Source organism: Centrocercus urophasianus, unplaced genomic scaffold (genome assembly GCF_019232065.1).
Source record: "Centrocercus urophasianus isolate 14NV4802_14NV808 unplaced genomic scaffold, USGS_Curo_1.0 seq_12, whole genome shotgun sequence".
NCBI classification, from domain to species: domain Eukaryota; kingdom Metazoa; phylum Chordata; class Aves; order Galliformes; family Phasianidae; genus Centrocercus; species Centrocercus urophasianus.
The window spans coordinates 36760598-36782715 of record NW_024884364.1 but is presented as its reverse complement, the minus strand read 5'-3'; the positions used below and the strand labels follow the sequence as shown (position 1 = coordinate 36782715).

At 40.4% G+C, this 22118-nt stretch overlaps 1 protein-coding gene across 1 annotated transcript; it reads left to right on the top strand.

Annotated features, from left to right (window-relative positions):
* Positions 1-14: 14 nt before the first annotated feature.
* On the top strand, positions 15-14326 carry XK (X-linked Kx blood group). Its single transcript, XM_042810788.1, has 3 exons — positions 15-259; positions 9747-10009; positions 13368-14326. Exons 1-3 carry the CDS (start codon positions 15-17, stop codon positions 14189-14191), a joined length of 1332 nt encoding a protein of 443 aa, XP_042666722.1. The 3' UTR covers positions 14192-14326.
* Positions 14327-22118: the final 7792 nt, after the last annotated feature.

The window sequence follows — 22118 nt, the reverse complement described above, 5'->3', positions numbered from 1 at the left end:
TGCGGCGGGAGGCGATGAAATTCCCGGGTTCCGTCCTCATCTCCCTCGTCCTCTTCGTGGCCGAGACGGCGACCGCGCTGTGCCTGAGCGGCGCGTACCGGGCGGCGGGGGACCGCATGTGGCAGTGGCTGACGCTGCTCTTCGCCCTGCTGCCCTGCGCGCTGGTGCAGCTCAGCCTGGTCTTCATCCACCGCGACGTGAGCCGCGACCGGCCGCTGGTGCTGCTGCTGCACCTGCTGCAATTGGGGCCGCTCGTCAGGTCGGTGAGTGCCCCGCGGCCGCGTCTGCCCGGGGATGCAGATGTGTGCGTGTGCATTTTCCTTATTTCTGCTCTTAACGTCCTGAGGCAGAGGGGCGCGGTGTTGCTGATCTTCAGTAAACAGCAGTGGGAAAAATAGGTTATGTGCCTTCCGAGAGGCTGGTGGCAGCTCCTCCCCACAGAGCCTCATGGTGTGTCCTTCCTTCTTTCTTCCCTTCTTTCTTCCCCTCCTTTCTGCCCGTCTTTCTGTTATATATTGCATTTATTTCTTGTCCATATGTCTTTGTTGCCAATGAGGTAAGCTGTCCGATGGTTGTGTTTGTTCGTTTCTGTGTTATCCCTATCTGCATGCTCCAAGGTTACTTCCAAGAGAGAAAAGATTTCTTCCCTCAGCCTCTACTGCGAAAACAGGGATAGCGAGGAGCTTCTCTGTGTGCTGGAAGTACCGAAAATGCTCTTCCGGAAAGAGAGTTTTTTGCCCCAAATGGCTTTTGGAATATTTTCAACCTAAGTTCAACTTGTGATGGAAAAGATCCTTAGGGAAAAAAAAAGTCAGACAAAAAATTGCAAAGTAAGGGAAAAAAACGTCAGGTGAAAAATTGCAAAGTTGATGCAAACCTGTGACAAATTGTTCGCTATAGGCTTTCATTTTAAATTTATGTTCAAATCTTGAAAAGGGAAATAAACATATATATATATATATGAGGAGAGATGTCCTCAACTTTTTGAAATTCCTCTACAGTGTGTTGATGGAAGATATGTTAAGCTCAAACTAATTTTTCCCAGCTAACTAGTGATAGGACAAAAGGTTATGGCCTTGAGTTGTGCCAGGGAGGTTCTGGTTGGGTACTGAGAACAATCCCTTCTCAGAAAGAGCGGTGAGGCAGTGGCACAGGCTGCTCAGGGAGGTGGTGGAGTCACCATCCCTGGAGGTGTTCAAGAACCGTGTGGATGTGGCACTGAGGGACATGGGCAGTGGTCATGGTGTGATGGGCTGCTGCTTGGGCTGGGTGGTCTTAGGTCTTTTCCAACCTTAATGATTTTGCGATTGAAATGAAGGCAAGCAGCCTGGACATTGCAGAACATCTGATACTTCACAAAAACATCAAATTCCTCTGTAACCCTCGTGGTTTGTTTTTGCTTATGTTTTGACGAGATTGCTGAGTTATGACGAGATTGCTGAGTTATGGACTTGGTTCTATCTTGTTTATGAACTACATTCTCTAAGAGCTCTGGTTTTCCAAGAGCTAGGAGCAACAAAATGCATGTTTTTTGGAAAACAGGAGTGGAACCAAAGAGAAAACAACCAGTTAAACAAAGGGGCTGCTAGTGATTTTTGTTCTTCTAAAACAGTTACTTGAGGTCAAGACAGTTGAGCTGTGAGGTGTGAAGAAGGAAATAAAGAGCCTGCAGCAACAAATTAGATTTTCTTTCTAGCTCTCTGGAAAAGTCATAGACCTCTGTCTCAGCCTTAACCAAGCCTGATTTCACTTTCTATTTCCTTTCAATGGCAAGTTTATCTGTTGTCAACACAAGCCATATCTTTCATAGAAAATGTTTTCTGCCGTGTCAGTGAACTCCCAGATGCAGTCATTAGTGTAAAAACAATGGGCATCTGGAAGCCTCTCATTTTCGTGTGGGCTGCAGTGCATGTGAGTCACCAGCATCGCTCCTTCTCCAGGATTTTTTTGCTTCCATTCAAAGAATCATTAAGGTTGACCATAATGATTGACCTCCAAGATCGTCTAGTCCTGTTATTCACCTACCACCAATATTGCCCACTAAACCATGTCTCCAAGTACTACATCTATATCCTTTCTTTAAATACCTCCAGGGACAGTGACTCCAACCACCTCCTTGGGCAGCCTGCTCCAGTGCCTTCCCATTCTTCTTGAAAAGAAATAGTTGATATCCAACCTGAACCTCACTTGGCCCTCACCTCGCCACAACCTCCTTTTAGGCAGATACTGAGATGTTAAGGTCTCCCCTGAGCCTTCTCTTGTCCAGACTGAACAATCCCAGTTCTTTCAGCCGCTCCCCATAAAATCCCACATCAACTTCATTGTCCATCTCTGGACACACTCCAGGGCCTTGATGTTTTTCTTGTAGTGAGGAGTCCAAAACTGAATACAGCACTCGAGGTGCAGCCTCACCAGTGCTGAGAACAGGGTGACGATCATCTCTCTGCTCCTGCTGGCTGCACTATTTCTGATACAAACAAGGATGCCATTGGTTTGGGCACACCACTGGCTCGCGTTCAGCTGAGCATTGACCAACACCCCCATATCCTTTTCCTCCATGCAGCTTTCCAGCCACTCTGCCCCATGCCGGTGGTGTTGCCTGGGGTTATGGTGGCCAAAGTACAGGAATCAGCACTTGGTCTGGTTGAACTTCATCTCATTGGCCTCAGCCCATCAAACCAGCCTGCCCAGATCCCTCTGGGCCTCCCTATCCAACTTGGGCCTCCCTCCAACTTGGTGTCACCTGCAGATTTACTGAGGGTGCACTCAGTCCCATCAAGCAGATCATTAATAAAGATGTTAAACAGGACAGGAGATTCTCCTTAGCCCTTCTCATACAGTTAATAGATTTGTAAAAACATTTTTTGTTTTCCTTCACCACAGTGATCTCTAGAAGGCTTGGAAGTGTTCCAGAAGTGTTGCAGTGTTCCTGGGTCACTGTTTCCCAGCAGCATACATGCAGTATAGGGTGAAATGTTAGCCTGTCTCTTTAGACCCAGGATAGCTGCAGTAATGATTAATAAACAGAGGGCAGAATGATCATGTCACTTGACAAGCTTTCTTCTTGCTAAAGAACTGTACAAATTAAAGGAAGGGTTTGATAGGAAACAGCCTGATTTAGAATCACAGAATCATTAAGGTTGGAAAAGACCTCTAAGATCACGTAGTCCAATGTCGGCCCAACCCCAGCATACCCACTGCCCACATCTCTCAGTGTCACATCCACATGGTTCTTCAACACCTCCAGGGACAGTGACTCCACCACCACCCTGAGCAGCCTGTGCCCCTGCCTCACCACTCTTTCTGAGAAGAAATTGTTCCCAATATCCAACTTGAACCTCTCTTGGAGCAACGTAACTTCAGAGAAATGCCTCTACTTGTATACAGCACAAAAGCATGGGAAGTTGAAGTCCTTGGTCTGAGAGGACGGTAAAGGTCTTCTTTTCCTTTCTCACCTTATCTCCTGCAACAAAATGCTGTTGTGTGTCAGAAGAGGAAACAAATATCTGGGCTGGGAATGCTGACATGTTTTCAGCATACAGAACATCACCTTTTCCTGATTTGAGCAGTAGGCTTTCAGTCCTGTGTGGGCTGGAATGCAAGCAGAGGGAATAGCTAAAAGGAAAGCATTTGGCTGCATTATCGGCATCAGTATGGCTTTTACCATTGTGAGCTGAAGAGAAACAATGTCCCTGCAGCCTTTTTGTCCCATCTGTGATACTTTGAATGGAAGAGCCCTACTGTTAGTCACCTGCTGCCTTGTTTCAGAAGGACTTTTGGTTTATGTGTCTACCCAATGTTGATTTGGTTGTTTTTGTTTTTTCTTTTCTTCTCGAAGCTACTTACACCCAGTAGTCTCTAGGGGTCCCCAGCATGAAGCCTCACACTGTCTTCTGCATTTGATCCTTTGTTAGCAGGAATCCTGCACCTCACTGCCACAGCTCGGCATCCTTTTTGGGAGTGCTGGGTTAAATAAATTCAGATAGGGCCCATGAACAGTAGAACTGTCCAGGCTCTGGCCGTTTGCAGCATCAGGAGGAAATGTTAAATAGCCTGGAGGATGTGCAAGATGGTATAATTCAATAGAGAGCAGCCTGTTTTGGCAGGCTTTAAATAGCTCACATTAGCTTTTTAACCATCTCTCTTGGATTTGTGAGATGATATGAGTTGTTTAATGGTTTTCTGTTCAGACTCAAATACAGACAGCAATGCATTGGTTTATAGATAACCTGTGTATGTGTGTGATTTCTTCATAATCTTTACAGTCAGACATCTTTCTCCATTTCAATTTAATTTTTAGGGGGAAAAAATTTGGAAAACAGTATGAGAGTATCATGGTAGGAGAGAGAGCATATTTAGTTTAGCAAGCCAAATGGTCCAGATTATTTTGAATCCTCTGTATGACTGGGGAAAAAAAACACATCCTCTTATGAAACCTTCTTATGTGCCACCACCTTCCCCAGACACCCACGCTCCACCTGTTCTGCAGTCACTCGCTGTCCTGCACTGAAATTAGGGCACTTCACTCTTCCTGGAGAGTACACTTGCTGCACCTGAACTGTTTGCTTGCCCTTTTGGAATTCTTTCTCCCACTCCGCAAGAGGAACAGTTTCTCTGTAAAGCCAGAGCAATTTGTAGACTGTAGTTCCCAGTAACCTCTGTGCCCGCACTCTTGTCTCCAGAGCCAGAAAGATTACTTGCAGTAGTTGGCTGCAGCAAGGTGACAGCAGATTTTTAGGCACCGGGAGGGAGTCTTGCTGTGTTTCAGCTTGGTGCCACTTCTGAATGCTGTAATGCTCCTGGATGCTTAGAAAATCTTTGGATAATTTCTCTTGCCAGAAGAGTTTCTTTTACTATATAAAATAAATTACAACACAGCAGTTGATTTCAAATAATGGCCAATACCAATTAGAGATTAAATACGTTTTTCTTTTCTTCAGAAAAGATTGTGATGAGTTTTTTGGCTCACTGCTGGCTTCTCCTGGGCCAGGGGCTGTCTCTGCTCTGAGCTCATTTGGACAGCACCTAAAGCACGAATGATGTCTCAAGATTTCAAGTGTTTCAGCAATTCTGGTAAATAATAACTGGATGTATTTTTGCTTGTATATTGATCCACACTTAGGATTTTGTTTGAAGAACTCTTTGTGAAAAGACTTGTCTGCCCTTTTCTATTCAGAGAGTTATTGATAGGTAAGGAGATGAACTATAGAATGCAGATTTTTAGCAAGTGAGCATGAGCAGTCAGGGCTGACAATGTTGGTGCTATTACGCCTTGAGTCAGCTGGATGTTGTTATTTCTTACTGTCTGACTTTCTGAAGACAGTACTAGAGTGACATATTGATGAGAGGCTAGTGTTAGCTTGGTGGTGCCTCCTTTTGAGGAAAAGGGAAGAGGAAAGCTAAGTGATTTCTGGTGTCTTGAAGTGCTTTGTTAGCTGAGTAGAGAGTCCTGCTCACAAGGAGCATGCAATTAGGAGCTGGTTCTGTCTGCCAAATGAACTTCTCTTGTGGAGAAAAAAATTAAAAGCAAATATGAAACAGATCCATATATAAAACACTGATGACTGTTTCCCCCGGAGTTTAATGGGATAAGGATATACACAGCAGACTTCTGATGGGATCAGACCTCATTTCTAAAGACATAAGGAGAAGCAGAATGACATGCATACGTACCATGTGGACAGCAGCAAAGAAGAAGGAGGAGGTTTATAACACTGCCAGAGGAGATTGTGTGACCAAAGATAGATTCTGGAGCTACAGGAAAATAAAGAATAAAGAAAATAATGTAAAAAACTGCTGGTGAGATGGAATTGTCAGTTGTTAATGTTTTGGGCACCTAATTCAGCAGTCTGGAATTAAATAAGTACTGATAATGCTTCACACATGGTGTGCAAAATGTTATTCCTTACGGGTGTTCTGTGTCCTGCTTGATAGCTTAGAATAGCACAGGTCTAAAAAACTCTTTTCTGTGTAGGACTTCCTACTTCCTAGGACTTTAGGAAAGCCAGCTAGCTCTAAACTTCACAACTGTTGATGCATCTCCCTCTTTTCCAGATGGGGTGAATATGCTTAGAGTCTCTACAGGTTGGTTTTTTTTTTCATTATTCTTGAGCAGATGCATTAGGTGTCCAGGATGTGATGAGTCAGTGCAATGGAAGGTAGGATCATGAATGAGGAGCAGAGCTTTATCTGACAAAGATAAGTAATTCTGTAGGAGCAATAAGTCTTTGCACACCTAACTAAAGAAAATGAATTTGTTAGAAATGGAGTTATATAAGAAATCCTTTTGTACAATGGTTGTGAGCACACCTGGATAGACCTCTCAAATGGACGTTTGCTCTTACAGCACTTGTTAAAGGTGGGGAGTTCCATATCTTCATTGCACACTCTTCATACCACCATTTTGCCTGTATTGAAATTCCACACATCCACGATTCAAAGAGGGAATGAGGTGCTCGTTCTCAGCAGGCATATAAGGATGGGATCATTCCTCCTACAGACTGTGTGGAAGATGGATGTGTTGCTGCTGAATCACTCTTTGCAGACACCATCAGTGTCCTTGAAAAAGTTTAGCTGTTCCTTCTGCCAAGATTTGGCAGCAGGAGAGAAAGCAGCACATCTTTTCCTCACCTCTTAACTTTTGGTTAAGAGTAATTTTATTTTTTTATCTTATATTGAAGTAAATTTAGCTCCTTCTAAGCCCTTGGCTTTCATTGCTTTGCATCTAGAGAAGCTTTCCAGTTCAGCGCCTTCTGCCATGAATTCAGGGCCTTTTGGAGGGCCCTAAGCATCCCTGACTTGGAGGGATAGTTTCTGCAGAACTTGGGATCTCCCATTCATTTTCCTCCTGAGCAGCAATGAACAATGAGCAATTGGGTCTCCTCTGGAGTTCCCCATTCTGAAGGAAACCTCTAAGCAGTTGCTTTGGCTGTAGCACAATCTGGAGTCTTGAATGTGTCTGTCATTGGCCCCAAAAAGCATGACCTCCAGAAACACTCCTGTGTAGGGTGGTTAGTGCTCAGGAGAAGATGAGCATCACTACTTAGGTAATTTGAGTCCTTGTGCATGTCATTTTTACTGCTCCATTGTTCAGTTATAAGTCCCCTCTGTCTGTAAGGTATGCTGGTCAGACCATTTATTTCACACTGTTCTGGAAGTGTCTGCTTTTTTACATGGGCATAAAATTTCCCATCACACACATGGAACTCAGTGTACAGCTACTTAATACCTAGCTAATAAATAAAAATCATGTGCTTGCTCCAAAACCCATTTTTATGTTTATTATAGTATTTACTATAGTCACTAGTCCTGTGAATCTTATCACCTCTTTTATGGGATTACTGCATATCTGATGGGTCCCTAGACTGTGTCTCGCTTCCAGTCATGCACTGCAAGAGTTCAGAGGCTGATGCTGAGATCTCATTTTCTGTAATAGCTTCAAACTGTGGATGAATAGATGGCTGTGAATACTAAGTGAGATATAAATGTTTGGGATCTTTCTTTCGGAACAGAATCAATTTGTTGTTTTCAGAATCTGCATTGAGTTCATAAGCTGTTGTGCTTTATTAATTTGTCACACTTTACTTTTGGCTGTACTGATTCTTTCACGTGGAACAAAGCTGGCAGGGACTGAAAGCTTAACAAGGGGACAATAGAAAGTCATCACTGTGAATGAAGGCTCCAGTTCATCAGGCCCTTCACATGGCTTTAGTGATGATAGCAGCTGAAGCTCAGTGAATCGAGGATAGTACTACAGGGCACTGAAGCTGCCCTCCATCTGGAATAGCTGAAACTTGCTAGTGACCCATTTAGGGGGGGAAAATGAATTTTTATTAGGGCTGCTTTTCAGTTCAGTCTGTGTGCTGTCATAGATGCTGAATTGGCAATTGTTCTTGGGGAGAAAAAATGAAAAAAAAATGAAGTTGAAAGTAATAGTCTCAGGCAAGCATAACTCCATGCTTTGTAATTGTGAGATACTTCAAATAAAGCTTATTTTCTATTTATATTTTACAAAAACTCTTGGGTTTAATGTGTCCTGCAGAAGGCTGAGATACCATATTCCAGCAGCTATTATCTTTGAAGGCAACCAGGTGGAGCTGATGAACCTCAGTAAGGCATGTTGGAAAGAAAGAAGATGACATATGTGTCCAGCCATGGGAGGAGCTGTGACCAGAAGTGAAGCCACAGGGTGTCCTCACAGATGGGGTTTCCTCTCACTTGAGGTTCTCTCTCAGCTGGGAAAGATCTTCAGCATAAGCCAGCCTTCATTAGCTGTGCAGCTCATGCATCCATTCTTTCTAATTTTGAAGTCTGTAAGTGTTAGGCATAAAAGACAAAATGTGTTCTGTCCACATTGTGTTTGGGAGATTTTTATTTTTTTCAATATTCAAAATTCAATATTTTTTTAATACCACTTCTCCACTTCTCCACCACAGACCCATATCTTCAGGAACCTATGCAAAAACAGAGCATTTCTTTTCCCTTTCTTTGCCTGTACCTTATTATATACTTGCTTGTTACTACTCCTCTAATAATGTTGACTGTTCCTCTGAGTGTTTCAGATCCTGCTTGTTGCTGAAGCCCACCTTTGACACTTCCATATCACAAAACTCTCTTAGAATTGTGTCTGCAGAATTTTTCCAGGTTTGAAAATGGTCATTGGAAGACAATTTTGGAGACCTTCAGAAATCTGTCTGAGGCTGTATTGTCTTATTTAGAACTCAGGTTGACTAATTTCCCTCACTGCAATAACACTTGCTGATGCTGGTCCTTTTAGCCCTTTTCCATCCTCCCCCTAACATATGGATTATTCTCCATATGTGGATAGAGGCAGCACGTAATAAAACCATGTTAAAACTATATCTGATTTATAAAGAGGAATGTGTGCACTGGTACTTTCTTTCCTTGAAAATTAATGTGTGGCATTATGTAATCAAGGGGGTTTGGTTCTCCTGTATTTAAAGAGCAAGGAGACACAGAAACTGGAAACACTGCATCTTCTTGGAATACTCTTGCAATACTGGCATTATGTTCCTTAAATGTTGCAGTAAATCTAAGGAAACACAAGGAATAAAGCTCCTATTTATGTGTCTTCTTAAAATAGACTAATATGAGTTGTGAGATGCTAAATTGCTTGTTCTCATTACTGCTGCTATTGCTTGTTGGCTCTTTTTTGGAACCACTGCTTGGTAAAGCAAGGTTTGAGTCCAACTGTGTTTGCGGTGTTTGTACCCACTTGTACTCTGAGCCTCCCTCCAGTTTCTTGAGATGTTCTGCTTAGGGCAAAGATATGAGAAGGAGTTTTATTGGTCACAGCTGTATGCTTAACAGTGGAAAACGTGAGAATCTGAAGAAACACCTTCTGCTTGAATGCTATATTGGGAAGTTGTGAACATTGGGGATGAGTAGTCCAAGAACTTTAATAGGACAGCAGGAGGCAAGGGTGGCTCAGAGGAGGCAGCCAAACCTCTCATTCTCAAGTATTCCTGCTAGCAGCTCAGAGGGCATTCCCAGATTCTTGTCCTCTCGTCACAGTAGTTCATGTTTTGCATAGCAAAATCTGTCTTATTGCAAATATACCAAAAGGAGAAAATGTGGTTTGTTCTGTTTAAAAAAAAAAAAAAAAAAAAAAAAAAAAAAAGATGACTTAATGGCTTAATATGTCATGGCTTAAAATACTAACTGGTGAGAAGACTTATGCTTTAATTCCTGTTTTCCTGTTACTCTATTTACTAACTTGCTTATAGGTGTGTGGAAGTCTTTTACATTTACTTCCATGCCGGCAGAGTTGAAGAGCCCTATGTCAGCATCACAAAGAAGAGGCAGATGCCCAAGGATGGGTACTCAGAAGAAGTTGAGAAGGAAGTGGGCCAGGCTGAAGGCAAGCTGTGTACCCACAGGTCTGCATTCAGCAGGGCCTCTGTGATCCAGGCATTCCTTGGCTCAGCACCACAGCTCACACTCCAGCTCTACATCTGCGTCCTGCAGCAGGAGATCACGGCTGCCAGAAGTAGGTAGAGCTGTTGTTACCACCTTCCTATTTTGGTGGGTGTCTCAGTTTCATCTGGGACAGAATTGTTTTCTTTAGACTGTCTGGTATGATGCTGTGTTTTGGTTCTAGGAGATAAACAATGTTGATAACAGACTGATGTTTATAGTTGCTGCTAAGCAGTGCTGTACAGAGTTAAGGCCGTTCACGCCAAAGGGCCAAAGCAGCTTGGAAGGGAACAGAATCAGGACAGCTGACTTAAACTGGCTAAAGGGATATTCCATACCACAGGACATCATGTGGAAGGAGTTCTGAAGGGGGTTGGAATTCATCTGCCTCTTTTCCACTGCTGGGGGGCTAGCTGTGCTTTGGTCAAGAGGTAGTGATCAATGGCTTGTGCAATCACTTATGCAATCACTATAAAAAGTGATAAAAATCACTTTTTATATGCATTCAGATATATATATGTATACACATTTATATATATATAACCTAACTATTATCCTTTTTTCTATAGTAAATAGTTCTATCTCTATAGTTTTTTATTCCTGATTTTCTTCCCCATCCCACTGGCAAGGGGGGGCAGCAAGCAAAGGACTGTGTGGTTGCTGAGTCACCTGCCACGTTAAACCACAGCCAGTCCTTTAGCTAAACCTTTGTCAATGCTATGTCTTTCTCCTGTAATTCATGGCATACATGAATTTCTCTGGATGATCAGATACTTACAAGTGTCTGACATTCTTCAAAATTGTCATTTCTTTGTCTGCCAAGAATGTAAGATGAGGAGTAAAGACAGTTGCTAAAGTAAAATAAAGTCTGAAAGTTTGTGATAAAAACCATGAAAATAAAGCTTCAGTAACTGTTTAGCATGAAGTGCATAGATGTTATTCACACTGATACTCTCAAGAGGTGAATTTCCTCCCATTTAAAAATGAAATTATTCAGCTGATTAAAAAAAAAATACACCTTTAATTGTAGCAGTGTCTGCTGTCTCCAAGAAAAGAAGTTTTGTTCATATGGTTTTTCTTCAACGTGCTACTCTTCATAGTATCACTTTCCTAACGGGCATGAATTGTGCTTTCTGGGTGGTCTTGCCAGATATCTTAAGATACTTCCCCAGTGGCTTTTCTTTAGTTCATGAAGCTCTGACAACAGAGTACATTTTTCATTGTTTGAACATGTTTCCAGTGTTTTTGATTATTCATAGTTTTTAAGTGTTGAAGTCGTATCTGAAGGAAAAGGTTTTGATATCCACGTGTTTTGCACTAGGTAAGAAAGTTCCCATATTTTTCAGAGATTCTGAACAGCTGTTTAGAAAATTACAATATAGATATAAAGTAGCCTAAGATGCTTATCTGAATCATATAATTCTTATGAATGTAAGATAATAGTAATATTATATTTGTGATGTGGCTCACCTAGAGGAGAAATCACCCTCTTACCAACTTCTGAGGTGAGGAAAAGACCAGGTCTTGAAAAGATTCAAGACAACAACAACAAAGTGTTTCTGGATTGATTCTGGAACTGCACACCTCTGACCTGTGAGAGAAGTATCGCTTTCTGGGAGTAGGCAGAAAGAAGAGCAATGGTGTGTTTACAGGAGCTGGTAGAGGACTTTGGTTGTTCCAGAGGAAGCTACTTTCCTTTATGAAATGATGCTTCTTGTTTGCTCATGACAAGTAAAAGCTACAATACTGTCGCTCTTTGGTATTTCCCTCTGTGGTTGCTCCAACTGTCTTTATCACAGGATTTAGAAGCAATGTTTGAACTAGTGGTAGTATTAAACCACAGTAAGCATGGGCTGGTTTGTATCATTGAAAAGTGCCTTTTTCAAAGGATTGAGTTAATATGGCAAGTTTGAGATTGATTGCGATTCATCCCTAAAATGAAATTGGGTAGTAAGATTTATCATCTTAGCAAAGCAGAAGACATGCTGAGTTCCAGGACAGAAGCACGCTTTCTCCAGTAGATGTGTGTGTTTATGTGGTTTGCTTGTTTTGGGTGCTTTGGTTTTTAAATTCTGAGAGCATTCTCTTGGTTAATTAGCTCATAGAGGTTATTTGTTCTCTCACAGCTCTCAAACGAACACAAAAACAGAGGGAAGGTGTTGAAAGGAGCCACAAGACTGGCTTTGGCCATAGTGGTATTCTTGGCTCCATTTGATTGCTCTTTTGCTTTTAGACAATGTTTTTGGAAGCATAAAGCTTAAAAAATCTCAGTTCAACTGTACTGCTATAAGAGAGATGTTTAAAAATGCAAATTAAAAATGCAGGTGTGAAACATGCAAATGCATTACCATTTTCAGAGAACATAAGGTACGTACAAAATCACAATATAAAGTGGCTTTTTTTCCAGTTTGCTGAGTGCTATTTAAAATTCAGATGTGAAGGAGTAATTAATTACTTCTCTAAAGTAATTCAAAGTATTTGATGATATGCATGGGAGAGAGGTTAGCTGAAAGGATAGAGAAAATCATGTGAAAAGTTATCAGAGATCCCTAAATACACTGGTTTCTTTCAAACTCATGGTCAGAAATCAGTAATTTTAATTAGAAGAAAAACAGATAGTCACAGTTAAATAGCTATAACAAAGTAGGAAATCCAGTTCATGTGTTGGATAATGACAAAAACTACCTGAAGGCTGTGGCAAGCACTAGTTGTTAAACATTACAGAAGTAATTGGCATAATCAAGAAGTGCCAATTCTGTTTATCTTGTTTTATCTGATGCAATACAATGCTCTGTAGTGAGACCATTTAGCTTGGTTACTTTCATTCAAACTCTAAAAGAACAACAAAATCATTTTTACTGTCTTGTGTGATTTGCATTTGAAGTGCTCCTTGCATGCAAACAGTGCAAAGTTTGAAACTGAAAGTATTGAATGAAGGCACCTAAAATTCGTCCCCTAAATCAGCTATTCAGCATATTGTTAAAAACTGTGAAGGAAGCATGCAAATACTGACAAAACCAAGCATAGCTAGCACTTCTGAACACTGAGATACTTCTCTGTTTACTCTGTATGTCCAGGGCCTATACATCCATATCTTACTTAGGTCAGAATCGTTCTCCTGTTTTGAACGGAGCTGTATAATTGCCATAGACAGTACAGGTACAGACAGTACTGGGCTGGTGGTGGGGAGATGCTTGTGATTCTTCTGTGCATCCTGTCTTTTATCTGCTTGGAAAAGTAGTAAGTGAGGACCAAAGTTAGAGGTAGAGTTAGAGTAAAAACCCAGAAATGGATACACAGAATGGATATGTTTTTTTCTGCATTATACCCTACTGGGAATCCCCAGAAGTGCCGTGAAGACATCTGTGCACTATGGTGATGCAATGCCTTCTGCAGAACTGATCATTCTGGTTTGTCTTTTCTCTCCGTAGGTATTTTTATGGTTCTTTCTCTTCTGTCAATTGTATATGGCGCCTTACGCTGCAACATCTTGGCTATTAAGATTAAATACGATGATTATGATGTCAGTGTGAAACCAGCTGCCTACCTCTGCATATTCATGTGGAGAAGCTTTGAGATTGCTACACGTGTTACAGTGCTGGTCCTTTTCAGCTCAGTACTTCAGATCTGGACTCTCCCTGTTGTGCTAGTGAATTTCTTTGGTTTTTTCTTTTATCCATGGATTCTCTTCTGGCAAAGCAAGTCCCCATTTCCTGAGAACATAGAGAAGGCACTGAGCAGGGTTGGCACTACTATTGTCTTGTGCCTTCTTACCTTCTTGTATGCAGGCATTAATATGTTCTGCTGGTCGGCAGTGCAGGTGAAGCTCAATGATCCTGACTTAATTAACAAATCCCAAAATTGGTACCGATTGACTGTGTATTATATGCTGAGATTCATCGAGAATGCATTCCTCCTGCTGATGTGGTACATCTATAAAACTGATATCTACTTATATGTCTGCGCCCCGTTGTTGGTCTTGCAGCTCCTGATAGCTTACTGTATGGCTATCCTCTTCATGTTGGTGTTCTACCAATTCTGCCACCCATGCAAAAAACTGTTCTCATCCAGCATTACCGAAGGTTTGCTGTCCTGTTTCATGTTCTGCTTTATTTGCAAGTCTCCCAAATCCTCCACCCTGACAGACAAAGCGGATTTGAAATCATCTGAAAATGCTGATGAGTCACAGAGCAGTAACAAGACAATAGATTCTCCGAATGGGAATCCTCATCAAAGTGTTTCTTCCAATGCCTAGTTCAACTGGAAGCAAGTCTGTGCCTTTGGAACGTGGCAGATCAGCTGCTGGGAATGTTGGGCCTCATGGATATTGTGTCTTGTGGATGGGATTTCTTTCTTGCAGGTGTACACTGCATGACAAGTGACAAGCCTACCTTTGTGGAAAACTGTGAGTTTGGGTATGTGTACCTGACTGTCTGTGTATGGACATAGAGAGCAGTCATTGTTTGTAGACTTCTGTTTCAGATTTTTATTTTTGCACATAGGTTTATTATCCTGTGCCTATTTTAAAATCATTATAGAAGACATCCTTTAAAATCTAGCCTGATTCTCATCTTACTCAGGAAATCTGAGGATGGAAGGAAACGCGTTTCATTTCAGAAAGGATGTCATTATGGCATGTCACCCTCACACAGACACAGAGCATAGTCTTTGACTTTAAACTGACTATAGCTGTGGTCTGCTTTGGTTGAATTGCAGACTACACTCTAGTCAATGTGATAAAATAATGCTTCTCTCTGTGGCATAAGAATTTGACTTCTACAGTGCACAGTAGCCTGGGTTGCCAAGAAAACAGCTAATTAGCTAGCACTAACGCTGAAATGTGACTGTTACTGAGAGTGGACAGAGGGGTTACTGGCTTATGCAGTATTTTACTCTTCATATTTGCTGCTCGTTACTAAGGGAATTAAATTTAACACAGTAAGCATAATGTTCTGGAACAGCTTGGTGTACTGACATCACTTAAATACTACTTCAGAATCTGTGATACTCTGGTATTAGGGTGGCGTCCACTTCACATAGCTTGAGATATCTTCAAGTTTGGTCAACAGTGTGAACTAGTCAGCTAGGGGCTGTCCAAGAAATATCTCCAGTGAGTGATTCAGCCTTTCTGAAAATGTTGGCTTAGGTGACATGAATCATTCTCTGAAGACCTGCTGCTCTGCGTTAACCACACGTCTTGACAGCTGATCTGACTATCTGTCTCCATTTCAGATGGCTAAAGTTAGAAAAGACAAGTGCTCCTCTGACTGTCGGAGGGGTCGGAGCAGTTGGTAGCACATGAAGCAGGTGCTTTTGTGATAACTCCTTTCTGACTCTGTATTGTGGCTGGGTTGGTATCAGTAGTGCAAACCCTCTGGCATCTTTTACCTCATAAGTACTACTGGCTTGAAGTCTGAAAGAAAGAAAATGGAAGTTGTTGACTTTTTCTTCTATGCACTATATCACCACAAATGAAAGTGTTTCTGTATTTTGCAAATCACTGATGAAACTTTAGCGGGTGGATAACCAAGGAGTACAATTTAGTGGAAATACAAAACAATATAGCTGTGTTTAGAAAGAGTAAGTGAAAGCATTTTGCACTTCGGTTACTTAGCACTTTGAGTTTCTTCTTTACTTGACACATTGTGATTACTGTTGAAAAGAAAATAATTCATGACTCAAAGTACCTTCTCGTGCCTCAGCTTAACTTCCAACCTGCTGTCATGGAGAATGTGAAGTTCTTAGGTAGGGATCGGATCAACACCATTTTATTAGAAATGCCTCAAGTTGGGGTCTGAAGTCATTTGTAATGGGATTTCACATGAAGTACTGCAAAGAGCTAAGCTGTTTTTATTTTTTTGTTTACTGCACTGTAAATGAAATGTCTTCCTACTTCTGTTTTATAATGGAGTTATGGTTTTTCAATTTGCTTGATGTGTGCATGTATGTGTGTTATATCATTAAATCATCGGTGGGTGGTAATGTGAGTTTCTGGTGTGAGCTTAGCATAGGAACATAGCTCACTTATTTGGGAAAGGCACCAAATATCTCTGCTCTAGTTTCTCTCTCTGAGAAGCGTTAGAAAGGTGAAGCAATTCCTTGAAAACATGACAGTACTTCTCTCTACTTGTATACATAAAGGTACTGTACAGTATTTCCATGTACTTTTCTAAATTATTTCAGATTGTTATTATTTTTTTAATAGAGAGTTGAAGGAGCAATTGAGAATGTGGTCCTTTGCTTCCAAAACTTCAGAATTCAGGACACGGGCAATTTTTTTGGTGTTCCTAGCTAGAACTGAGTATCTAATTCATAGATGATGATTAGTGAACTACAGACATTGCCTATCTACAGATGTTCAAAGATGTAAAACTTTGGTGGTTTCACGTGTAGAGGTACTTCAGAACTATAAAGAGAGCTCGGAAGTCTTTAAATAAGACTTCAGCACTGGTCCTGTTGTGAATTTGCCGTTTGAAAAGAGTGGGAACTTCACACACCTCAGCTAGTGAAATGTTTATGTTTCAGGTAAGTCAGCAGTAGCAGAATTATGCAGCTGGGAGTTCAGTGTGTGTATGTAGTGGGTACCATTTAACTTCACATACTAATGATGGATGCTAATGTGTAAACATGTTTTTAGAGAATGTGCCATATTACTTCCTATTTTTGTAACAGTGTCCTCGAATGCATGCATAGAAGCCTGAATATTTAAACCATTATGAGAAAAATATTGTTTGGGTTATATTGCTGCTACATGGCTTTGCCATAGTTGTGCATACCAGCCAAATGCAGTTGAACACTCCATCAACATGAGTGCCATTGCTTTAGCTGTGCCTCATGTCTCCTCAGCATCAGTTGCTGATTGACTTATCTCTGCTCTGTGTATGTTCTGAGCTTATGGTGCTGCCACTGCTGAAGGGAGAGACAAAAATGTTCTGTTGCATTAAGACCAGTATTTTGCAAACAAGCTCATGTTTCTAAAGTGTCCTATAATGTGAGGAAATGCATTTTATTTTTCCAGGGTAGTGACAATCTAGATAGTGTTATTATCAATGCACTCAGTGGCTGCACTGGGAGAAGAGTTGTATTAGCTAGGAAAGATATGTGTTTGAATTAGTGATGTCTACCATTGTTTTAAGTGTTACAGGTGTATGTGTCACTGAAAAGGTACAGGGCTAATGTTAAAAACTTCATTCACTTCAGTAGTCCTGAGTCACACAAAGGATTGCTCGGTAAGGATTGTTCATGTAAATGAGTATGCAAGATCTAGAACACAGAACATAGGTTTTCTTTTATACTTGTAAAACAACACATTAAAATGTTGAAACACAAACTTAAATTGTGTTGGTGTCCATTCTTAATACAGACTTTTAGAAGTCCAAGCTACAGATTATGTAGTATGCTGTCAGCTGTTAACACACAGAACAGAAGATGTTTTTATGCAAATCTGACAGAATAATAATCTGATTGATTTGGGAGTTCTTCATCCAAAATCACTGGGTGCATCTAATGCTGTTTAGCTGGTAGAGAACTCAGCAGAAGATGTAGTAGTTGGTTTGAGAGAACAGTGTCATGCAGAACAAGATTGGCATAAGTTATTTATTGTCACTCCTAGTCCCAGATTTGACCAATAGTTTATGTATAAGGCTGTATGTGCACAAATAACCTATAATCTTAGTGAAGCTGACAAAGCTTACAATCTATCTAAAATGTGATCTTAGTGAGGCTAGCAAAGAGTAAAACATTTGTCACTTACTGAGGATCTGTATCAGCAAGGCATCAAGGTATAAGGGATCTCTGTATAGGGGTAACCTTGAGGCTGCTCACTATTTAAGGAATAAGATACTTGATTCATAGTCATAAGTTGCTTTTTAGGTGTGTGCTCAATTGGACTTCAGCTGTTGAACCAGGTTTCTGCTATCAGTTCTTTCAGCCCCTCAGTTTGTGACAGATTTGTGGTCATTAATGTGTTTTAGCAAGAACATTACTGGTACTGTTGCTCACTGTCCATCCTGCAAGGTCTTGGGTACAAGGCCAGGTCAATGGAAGGAGCTGAGGGAAGGAAGCAGGAGGGGTGAAGTAGGAGGAGCACACTGGCACAGTGTTTGAAGGAGGGAAATAGGTTTGAACAAATTTGTGAAGACTATGGTTTTCCAAGAGGAGATATGCAAACTGATGCAATGATCCTACTGAAAATTAAGGTTTCAATGTGAGTTATCTACTTGACTTTCTGTCTGACCTGTTAGTAAGCCAGGAGCTTTCTCTTTTTAGGTGTGTTAAAGCTTGTAATCACACTCAGTGATCCAGGTACCTGCTACCTCTCCCTCTAGGCGTGGAAGAGTAGAAGTTGTTGAAATAGAGGTACAGAGGGAAGGAAGATGAAGATGTTATGAAAGTCATGGAAGGTAATAAAAGTAACTTCAATTTATAGGGTGCACTGATTACAGAAAAAACATTTAAAGTGCGTTTCTAACCATTCAAATAAAATACAGGGTTGTTTTTTTTTTTTTATTATTCTTAAAAAATGTATGGCAACTGAAATGAAACCTTTTTAAAAGAAAAAAGAATTGATTATTTGCATGCCGGTTTGACATTTGCAGGCTTGACTCAGCACAGGCAAATATTTGAGGTTGGTAAACTGTACTAGTTTGGGGAAAAAAAAAAAACAAAAAAACACCTGTTTTATTTCCCCATATTTCCTACATTTTTTTCCCATAGGAGCTGATGGTATCTGTCTGTCCGAGACTGGTAAAGAATGCATTGTCTCAAATCATCACGAGACAATCGAAACGCTTTGTGGACAGTTTTACATTTGAAAGCATTTCTTTCGAGCTGTTTGCCTTTGCAGGGGAGGGCCCAAGAGTGTTTTCTGGCTGAAGACTTGCCCTGGAAGCTAATGTTTCCAGCCTGATACAAGAGATTGGGAGATGATACCATTGTGTCCTGTGAAGGCAAGATACAAGCTGGTATCTCCTTGAGTCCTCCTCTCCCTGCCGATTTAAATTTGCAAGGCGTGGAAAACTGGAAAAAGAGTTCCTGGAGGGATCCCCCGAAGCCAGAAGCTGTCAATTCAAAAGAGCAGGCTCAACCACTCTGGACTATAAGTAAGAGAACGTACTTTCATCATAGTTATTCAACAGCTTACTGCCATAGCCTCGGACAACCCACCACTGCCAGAGATCAGCACTACCAAGACATCGCTGGATCAAGAAGTGGTGAACCATTTTTGCTTTGCGGTGTTTTTATGTATCTGTATATCTGTCTGTCTCTTTCTCCAGTTTCTATCTTTTATCTTCTTTTCTCCTTCACTCTTAGTAGTATCTCCTATCTCCTTCACTCTTAGTAGTAGCCATTGCATAATATTGTCTTATCTGTAACGTGACTCAGGAGACAGAAAAAGATTGATCTCTCTCAAAACCCACAGGGTGGGATGAGACACCTTAGAGTCAAGGTACCTAGCTGCACTACTTTTGTTTTATTTATGTGTGGATTTCCTGCTCTTATATATGATATGTGTTGAAGTAGAATTGCTCTGTTTAACATGCATAACAGAAAGCAAGGTGCTTGCAATTGCTTTAGTTTTGCAGTTGATTACCCTCATAACATCATTTAAATTCTCTAGAATATTTTTCTTGCTGTTTCTTTTCTTCCTGTCTGTTGCTTCGTGGCGATCGCTTCAAATAGAAATGGAGAAACAACAAAGTGAAACATCCAGCTGCACTTTTGGTATGGTTGATCTTTATAGCCAAAATTACACAGCTGTGAAAATGACTGAATGCATGGAATGCATCAATTCTTCATTACTACATTGAAAACATTAATAGCAGTGAACAGTACAGTATTCAGAAGTACAGACATCATTTTAAAAAATAATGCATCCAGGAATTTTTCAAAAAGGAGTGTAGCATTAGCTTTGGTACTACAGGGAAGGTAAGGTAACGCAAAGCCACAATGTAGTTAGGTGCTTATTAAGTATATTTGCTTCATTGCCAATGGCTTGTTGTGGGCTTTCTTGCTTTTAACTTTTCTTCTTATTTTTAAAGAAAAATAAATCTATGGAAAGAAAAAAGAAGAAGATGAAGAAAAGAAAATGACACTGTGAGTCTACAGAAGTATTTCAGGCAACTCAGAAAAACTCAGGTGAGGAAGAGCCTAGAGTTGTCCACCAGCATTCTCTAAGGTGCACAGTAGAAGCTCAAGTAAGGAGTCTGAGTACCGCCATACAGTGTACCTTGCCTCAGAAACTGAGGTCTCTCTAATCTAGACATAGCATTTTCAAGTCATTTGGTTTTAATTTATGTTTTGTTAGTCTGTTTTAGTACCAGCACAGTCTTTAATCACACAGTGTTGCAGTACATATATTAGTTTTGATTTTGCAACTCATCATGAAATAAACATTTCTGTGCTAATGGTCAGAATGGATACAAAACTGCTGACATAATGCATGCAGTTTGCATGCACCATTTGGCAGAAAATTATTATTTCAGAACAATCTGTGAACCCAACTGAGAAAGAGTTGAAATATCTTCAGGCTATCACTAGTCCCATGAAATCTTGAACAATGGAAATGAGAGAATATCATTAAGCCATCAAATCTTATATTAAGAGCTAATAAGGAAAAGAGTAAGTAATGTTGCAGAAAACATTCCCTGGTCTAACCTACTCATTTTTATATCATTTTTAATAATAATTTTTATGCAGGCTGGTTTAGCAATAGAGTATGTTAGTTTAAGGACCAATATATTAGTTTAACAAAAGGAATCAATGAGTGCTAGTTCTGTCATCTCAAATCCAGGAAGAAAATTCTCTAACTCCAACGTGGTGTTAGAAAGCAGCATTCCTTTATTCCTCACAATACGTACTAGGCAACTTGACAAATGAAGCATACTCTCTCAGAATTTTACATTTAAACAGTTAAGACAGTTAAAACATACGTATGCAATGCACTGGCATACATATTCATTCTTTTCCAAGAACTCATTAATTTTCTTATTTATATATATATATATATATATATAAATATGTCCCTCTGGGCATGCGTAGTATGCAACTATGCATCATAGTTGCATACAGCCACTTACTTTCTCCCCATTTTCCTATAATCAGCTTCATCACAGTGACTTCTGGCTGACCTCTAGCTGTTTTTTCCCAATTTAGAAAATGGCCATTGCTTGTTAAGCCATAATGAGCAATTTTCTATCTTAATGCACTCTAATTCAAAACAATACATGTGAAATCCAAGGAGAAAATCCTTGCACCTGGTGGATGCAAAGATGAAAGTAGTTGTTGTGACTCCAGTGTTCCTGTGAAGCAGAATCCTTGAGAAAAACAAGTTCACACTCTGAGCAAAGTTAAAATGGAAAGTTTTAGAACTAGCACTCATTGATTCCTTTTGGTAAACTAATTTGTTGGTCCTTAAACTAATATATTGATCCCTATTGCTAAACCAGCCTGTATCAACCCTTCCTTTTCTTTTGAGGATGATGATGTTTATATTTTAATCCTCACCACCTTTGATCCTTCACATTTAGGTATACATCCCCTACATTTAATCATAGAACAAGCAAGGATACATATAGCTACTATACACATTGTCCCTACAAATAACTTCTTTAACCTATTTAATCTGGGAAGTGAGGAAGTCATTTTGGGTAAAAGGTCTGTTAAGCTCTAGCTTACATCATCCTGGATTACTTTATGCAGTATTTTAGTTTGGTGCCATATTTTATGTATGTCTCTTTCTATTCTACCGCTCTGATCCACATAAACACAGCAACTAGTATTTACTACTGCACAAACCCCTCCTTGTGCAGCCAATAACATATCTGAAGCCATTCTGTTTTGTAGTACTATCCTGACTAAACTTTGAACTTCTTCCTTAAGGGCAATAATAGCATCCAGTGTTTCATTTTCAAGGTGCTCCGTAACTGCTGAGATGTTTACTATAGCTTTTTCTAGTTCTGCAATTCCTAGAAGGGAATTAGTCACCTAATGAATGAGTGAAAACTACCAGGCCTTTCTACTAATGGATTGGGCTCTTCCCTTTTAACCTTTGAGAGTATTCCATGTTAATTGATCTGTTACTGCAGCCTTTGGCATTACTATTCCTAGAGTACAGGTTCTGGTCCACCATGATAGTAACAGTCTCCACATAACCAGTACCATCCTTTGCCTTTAACTAACAC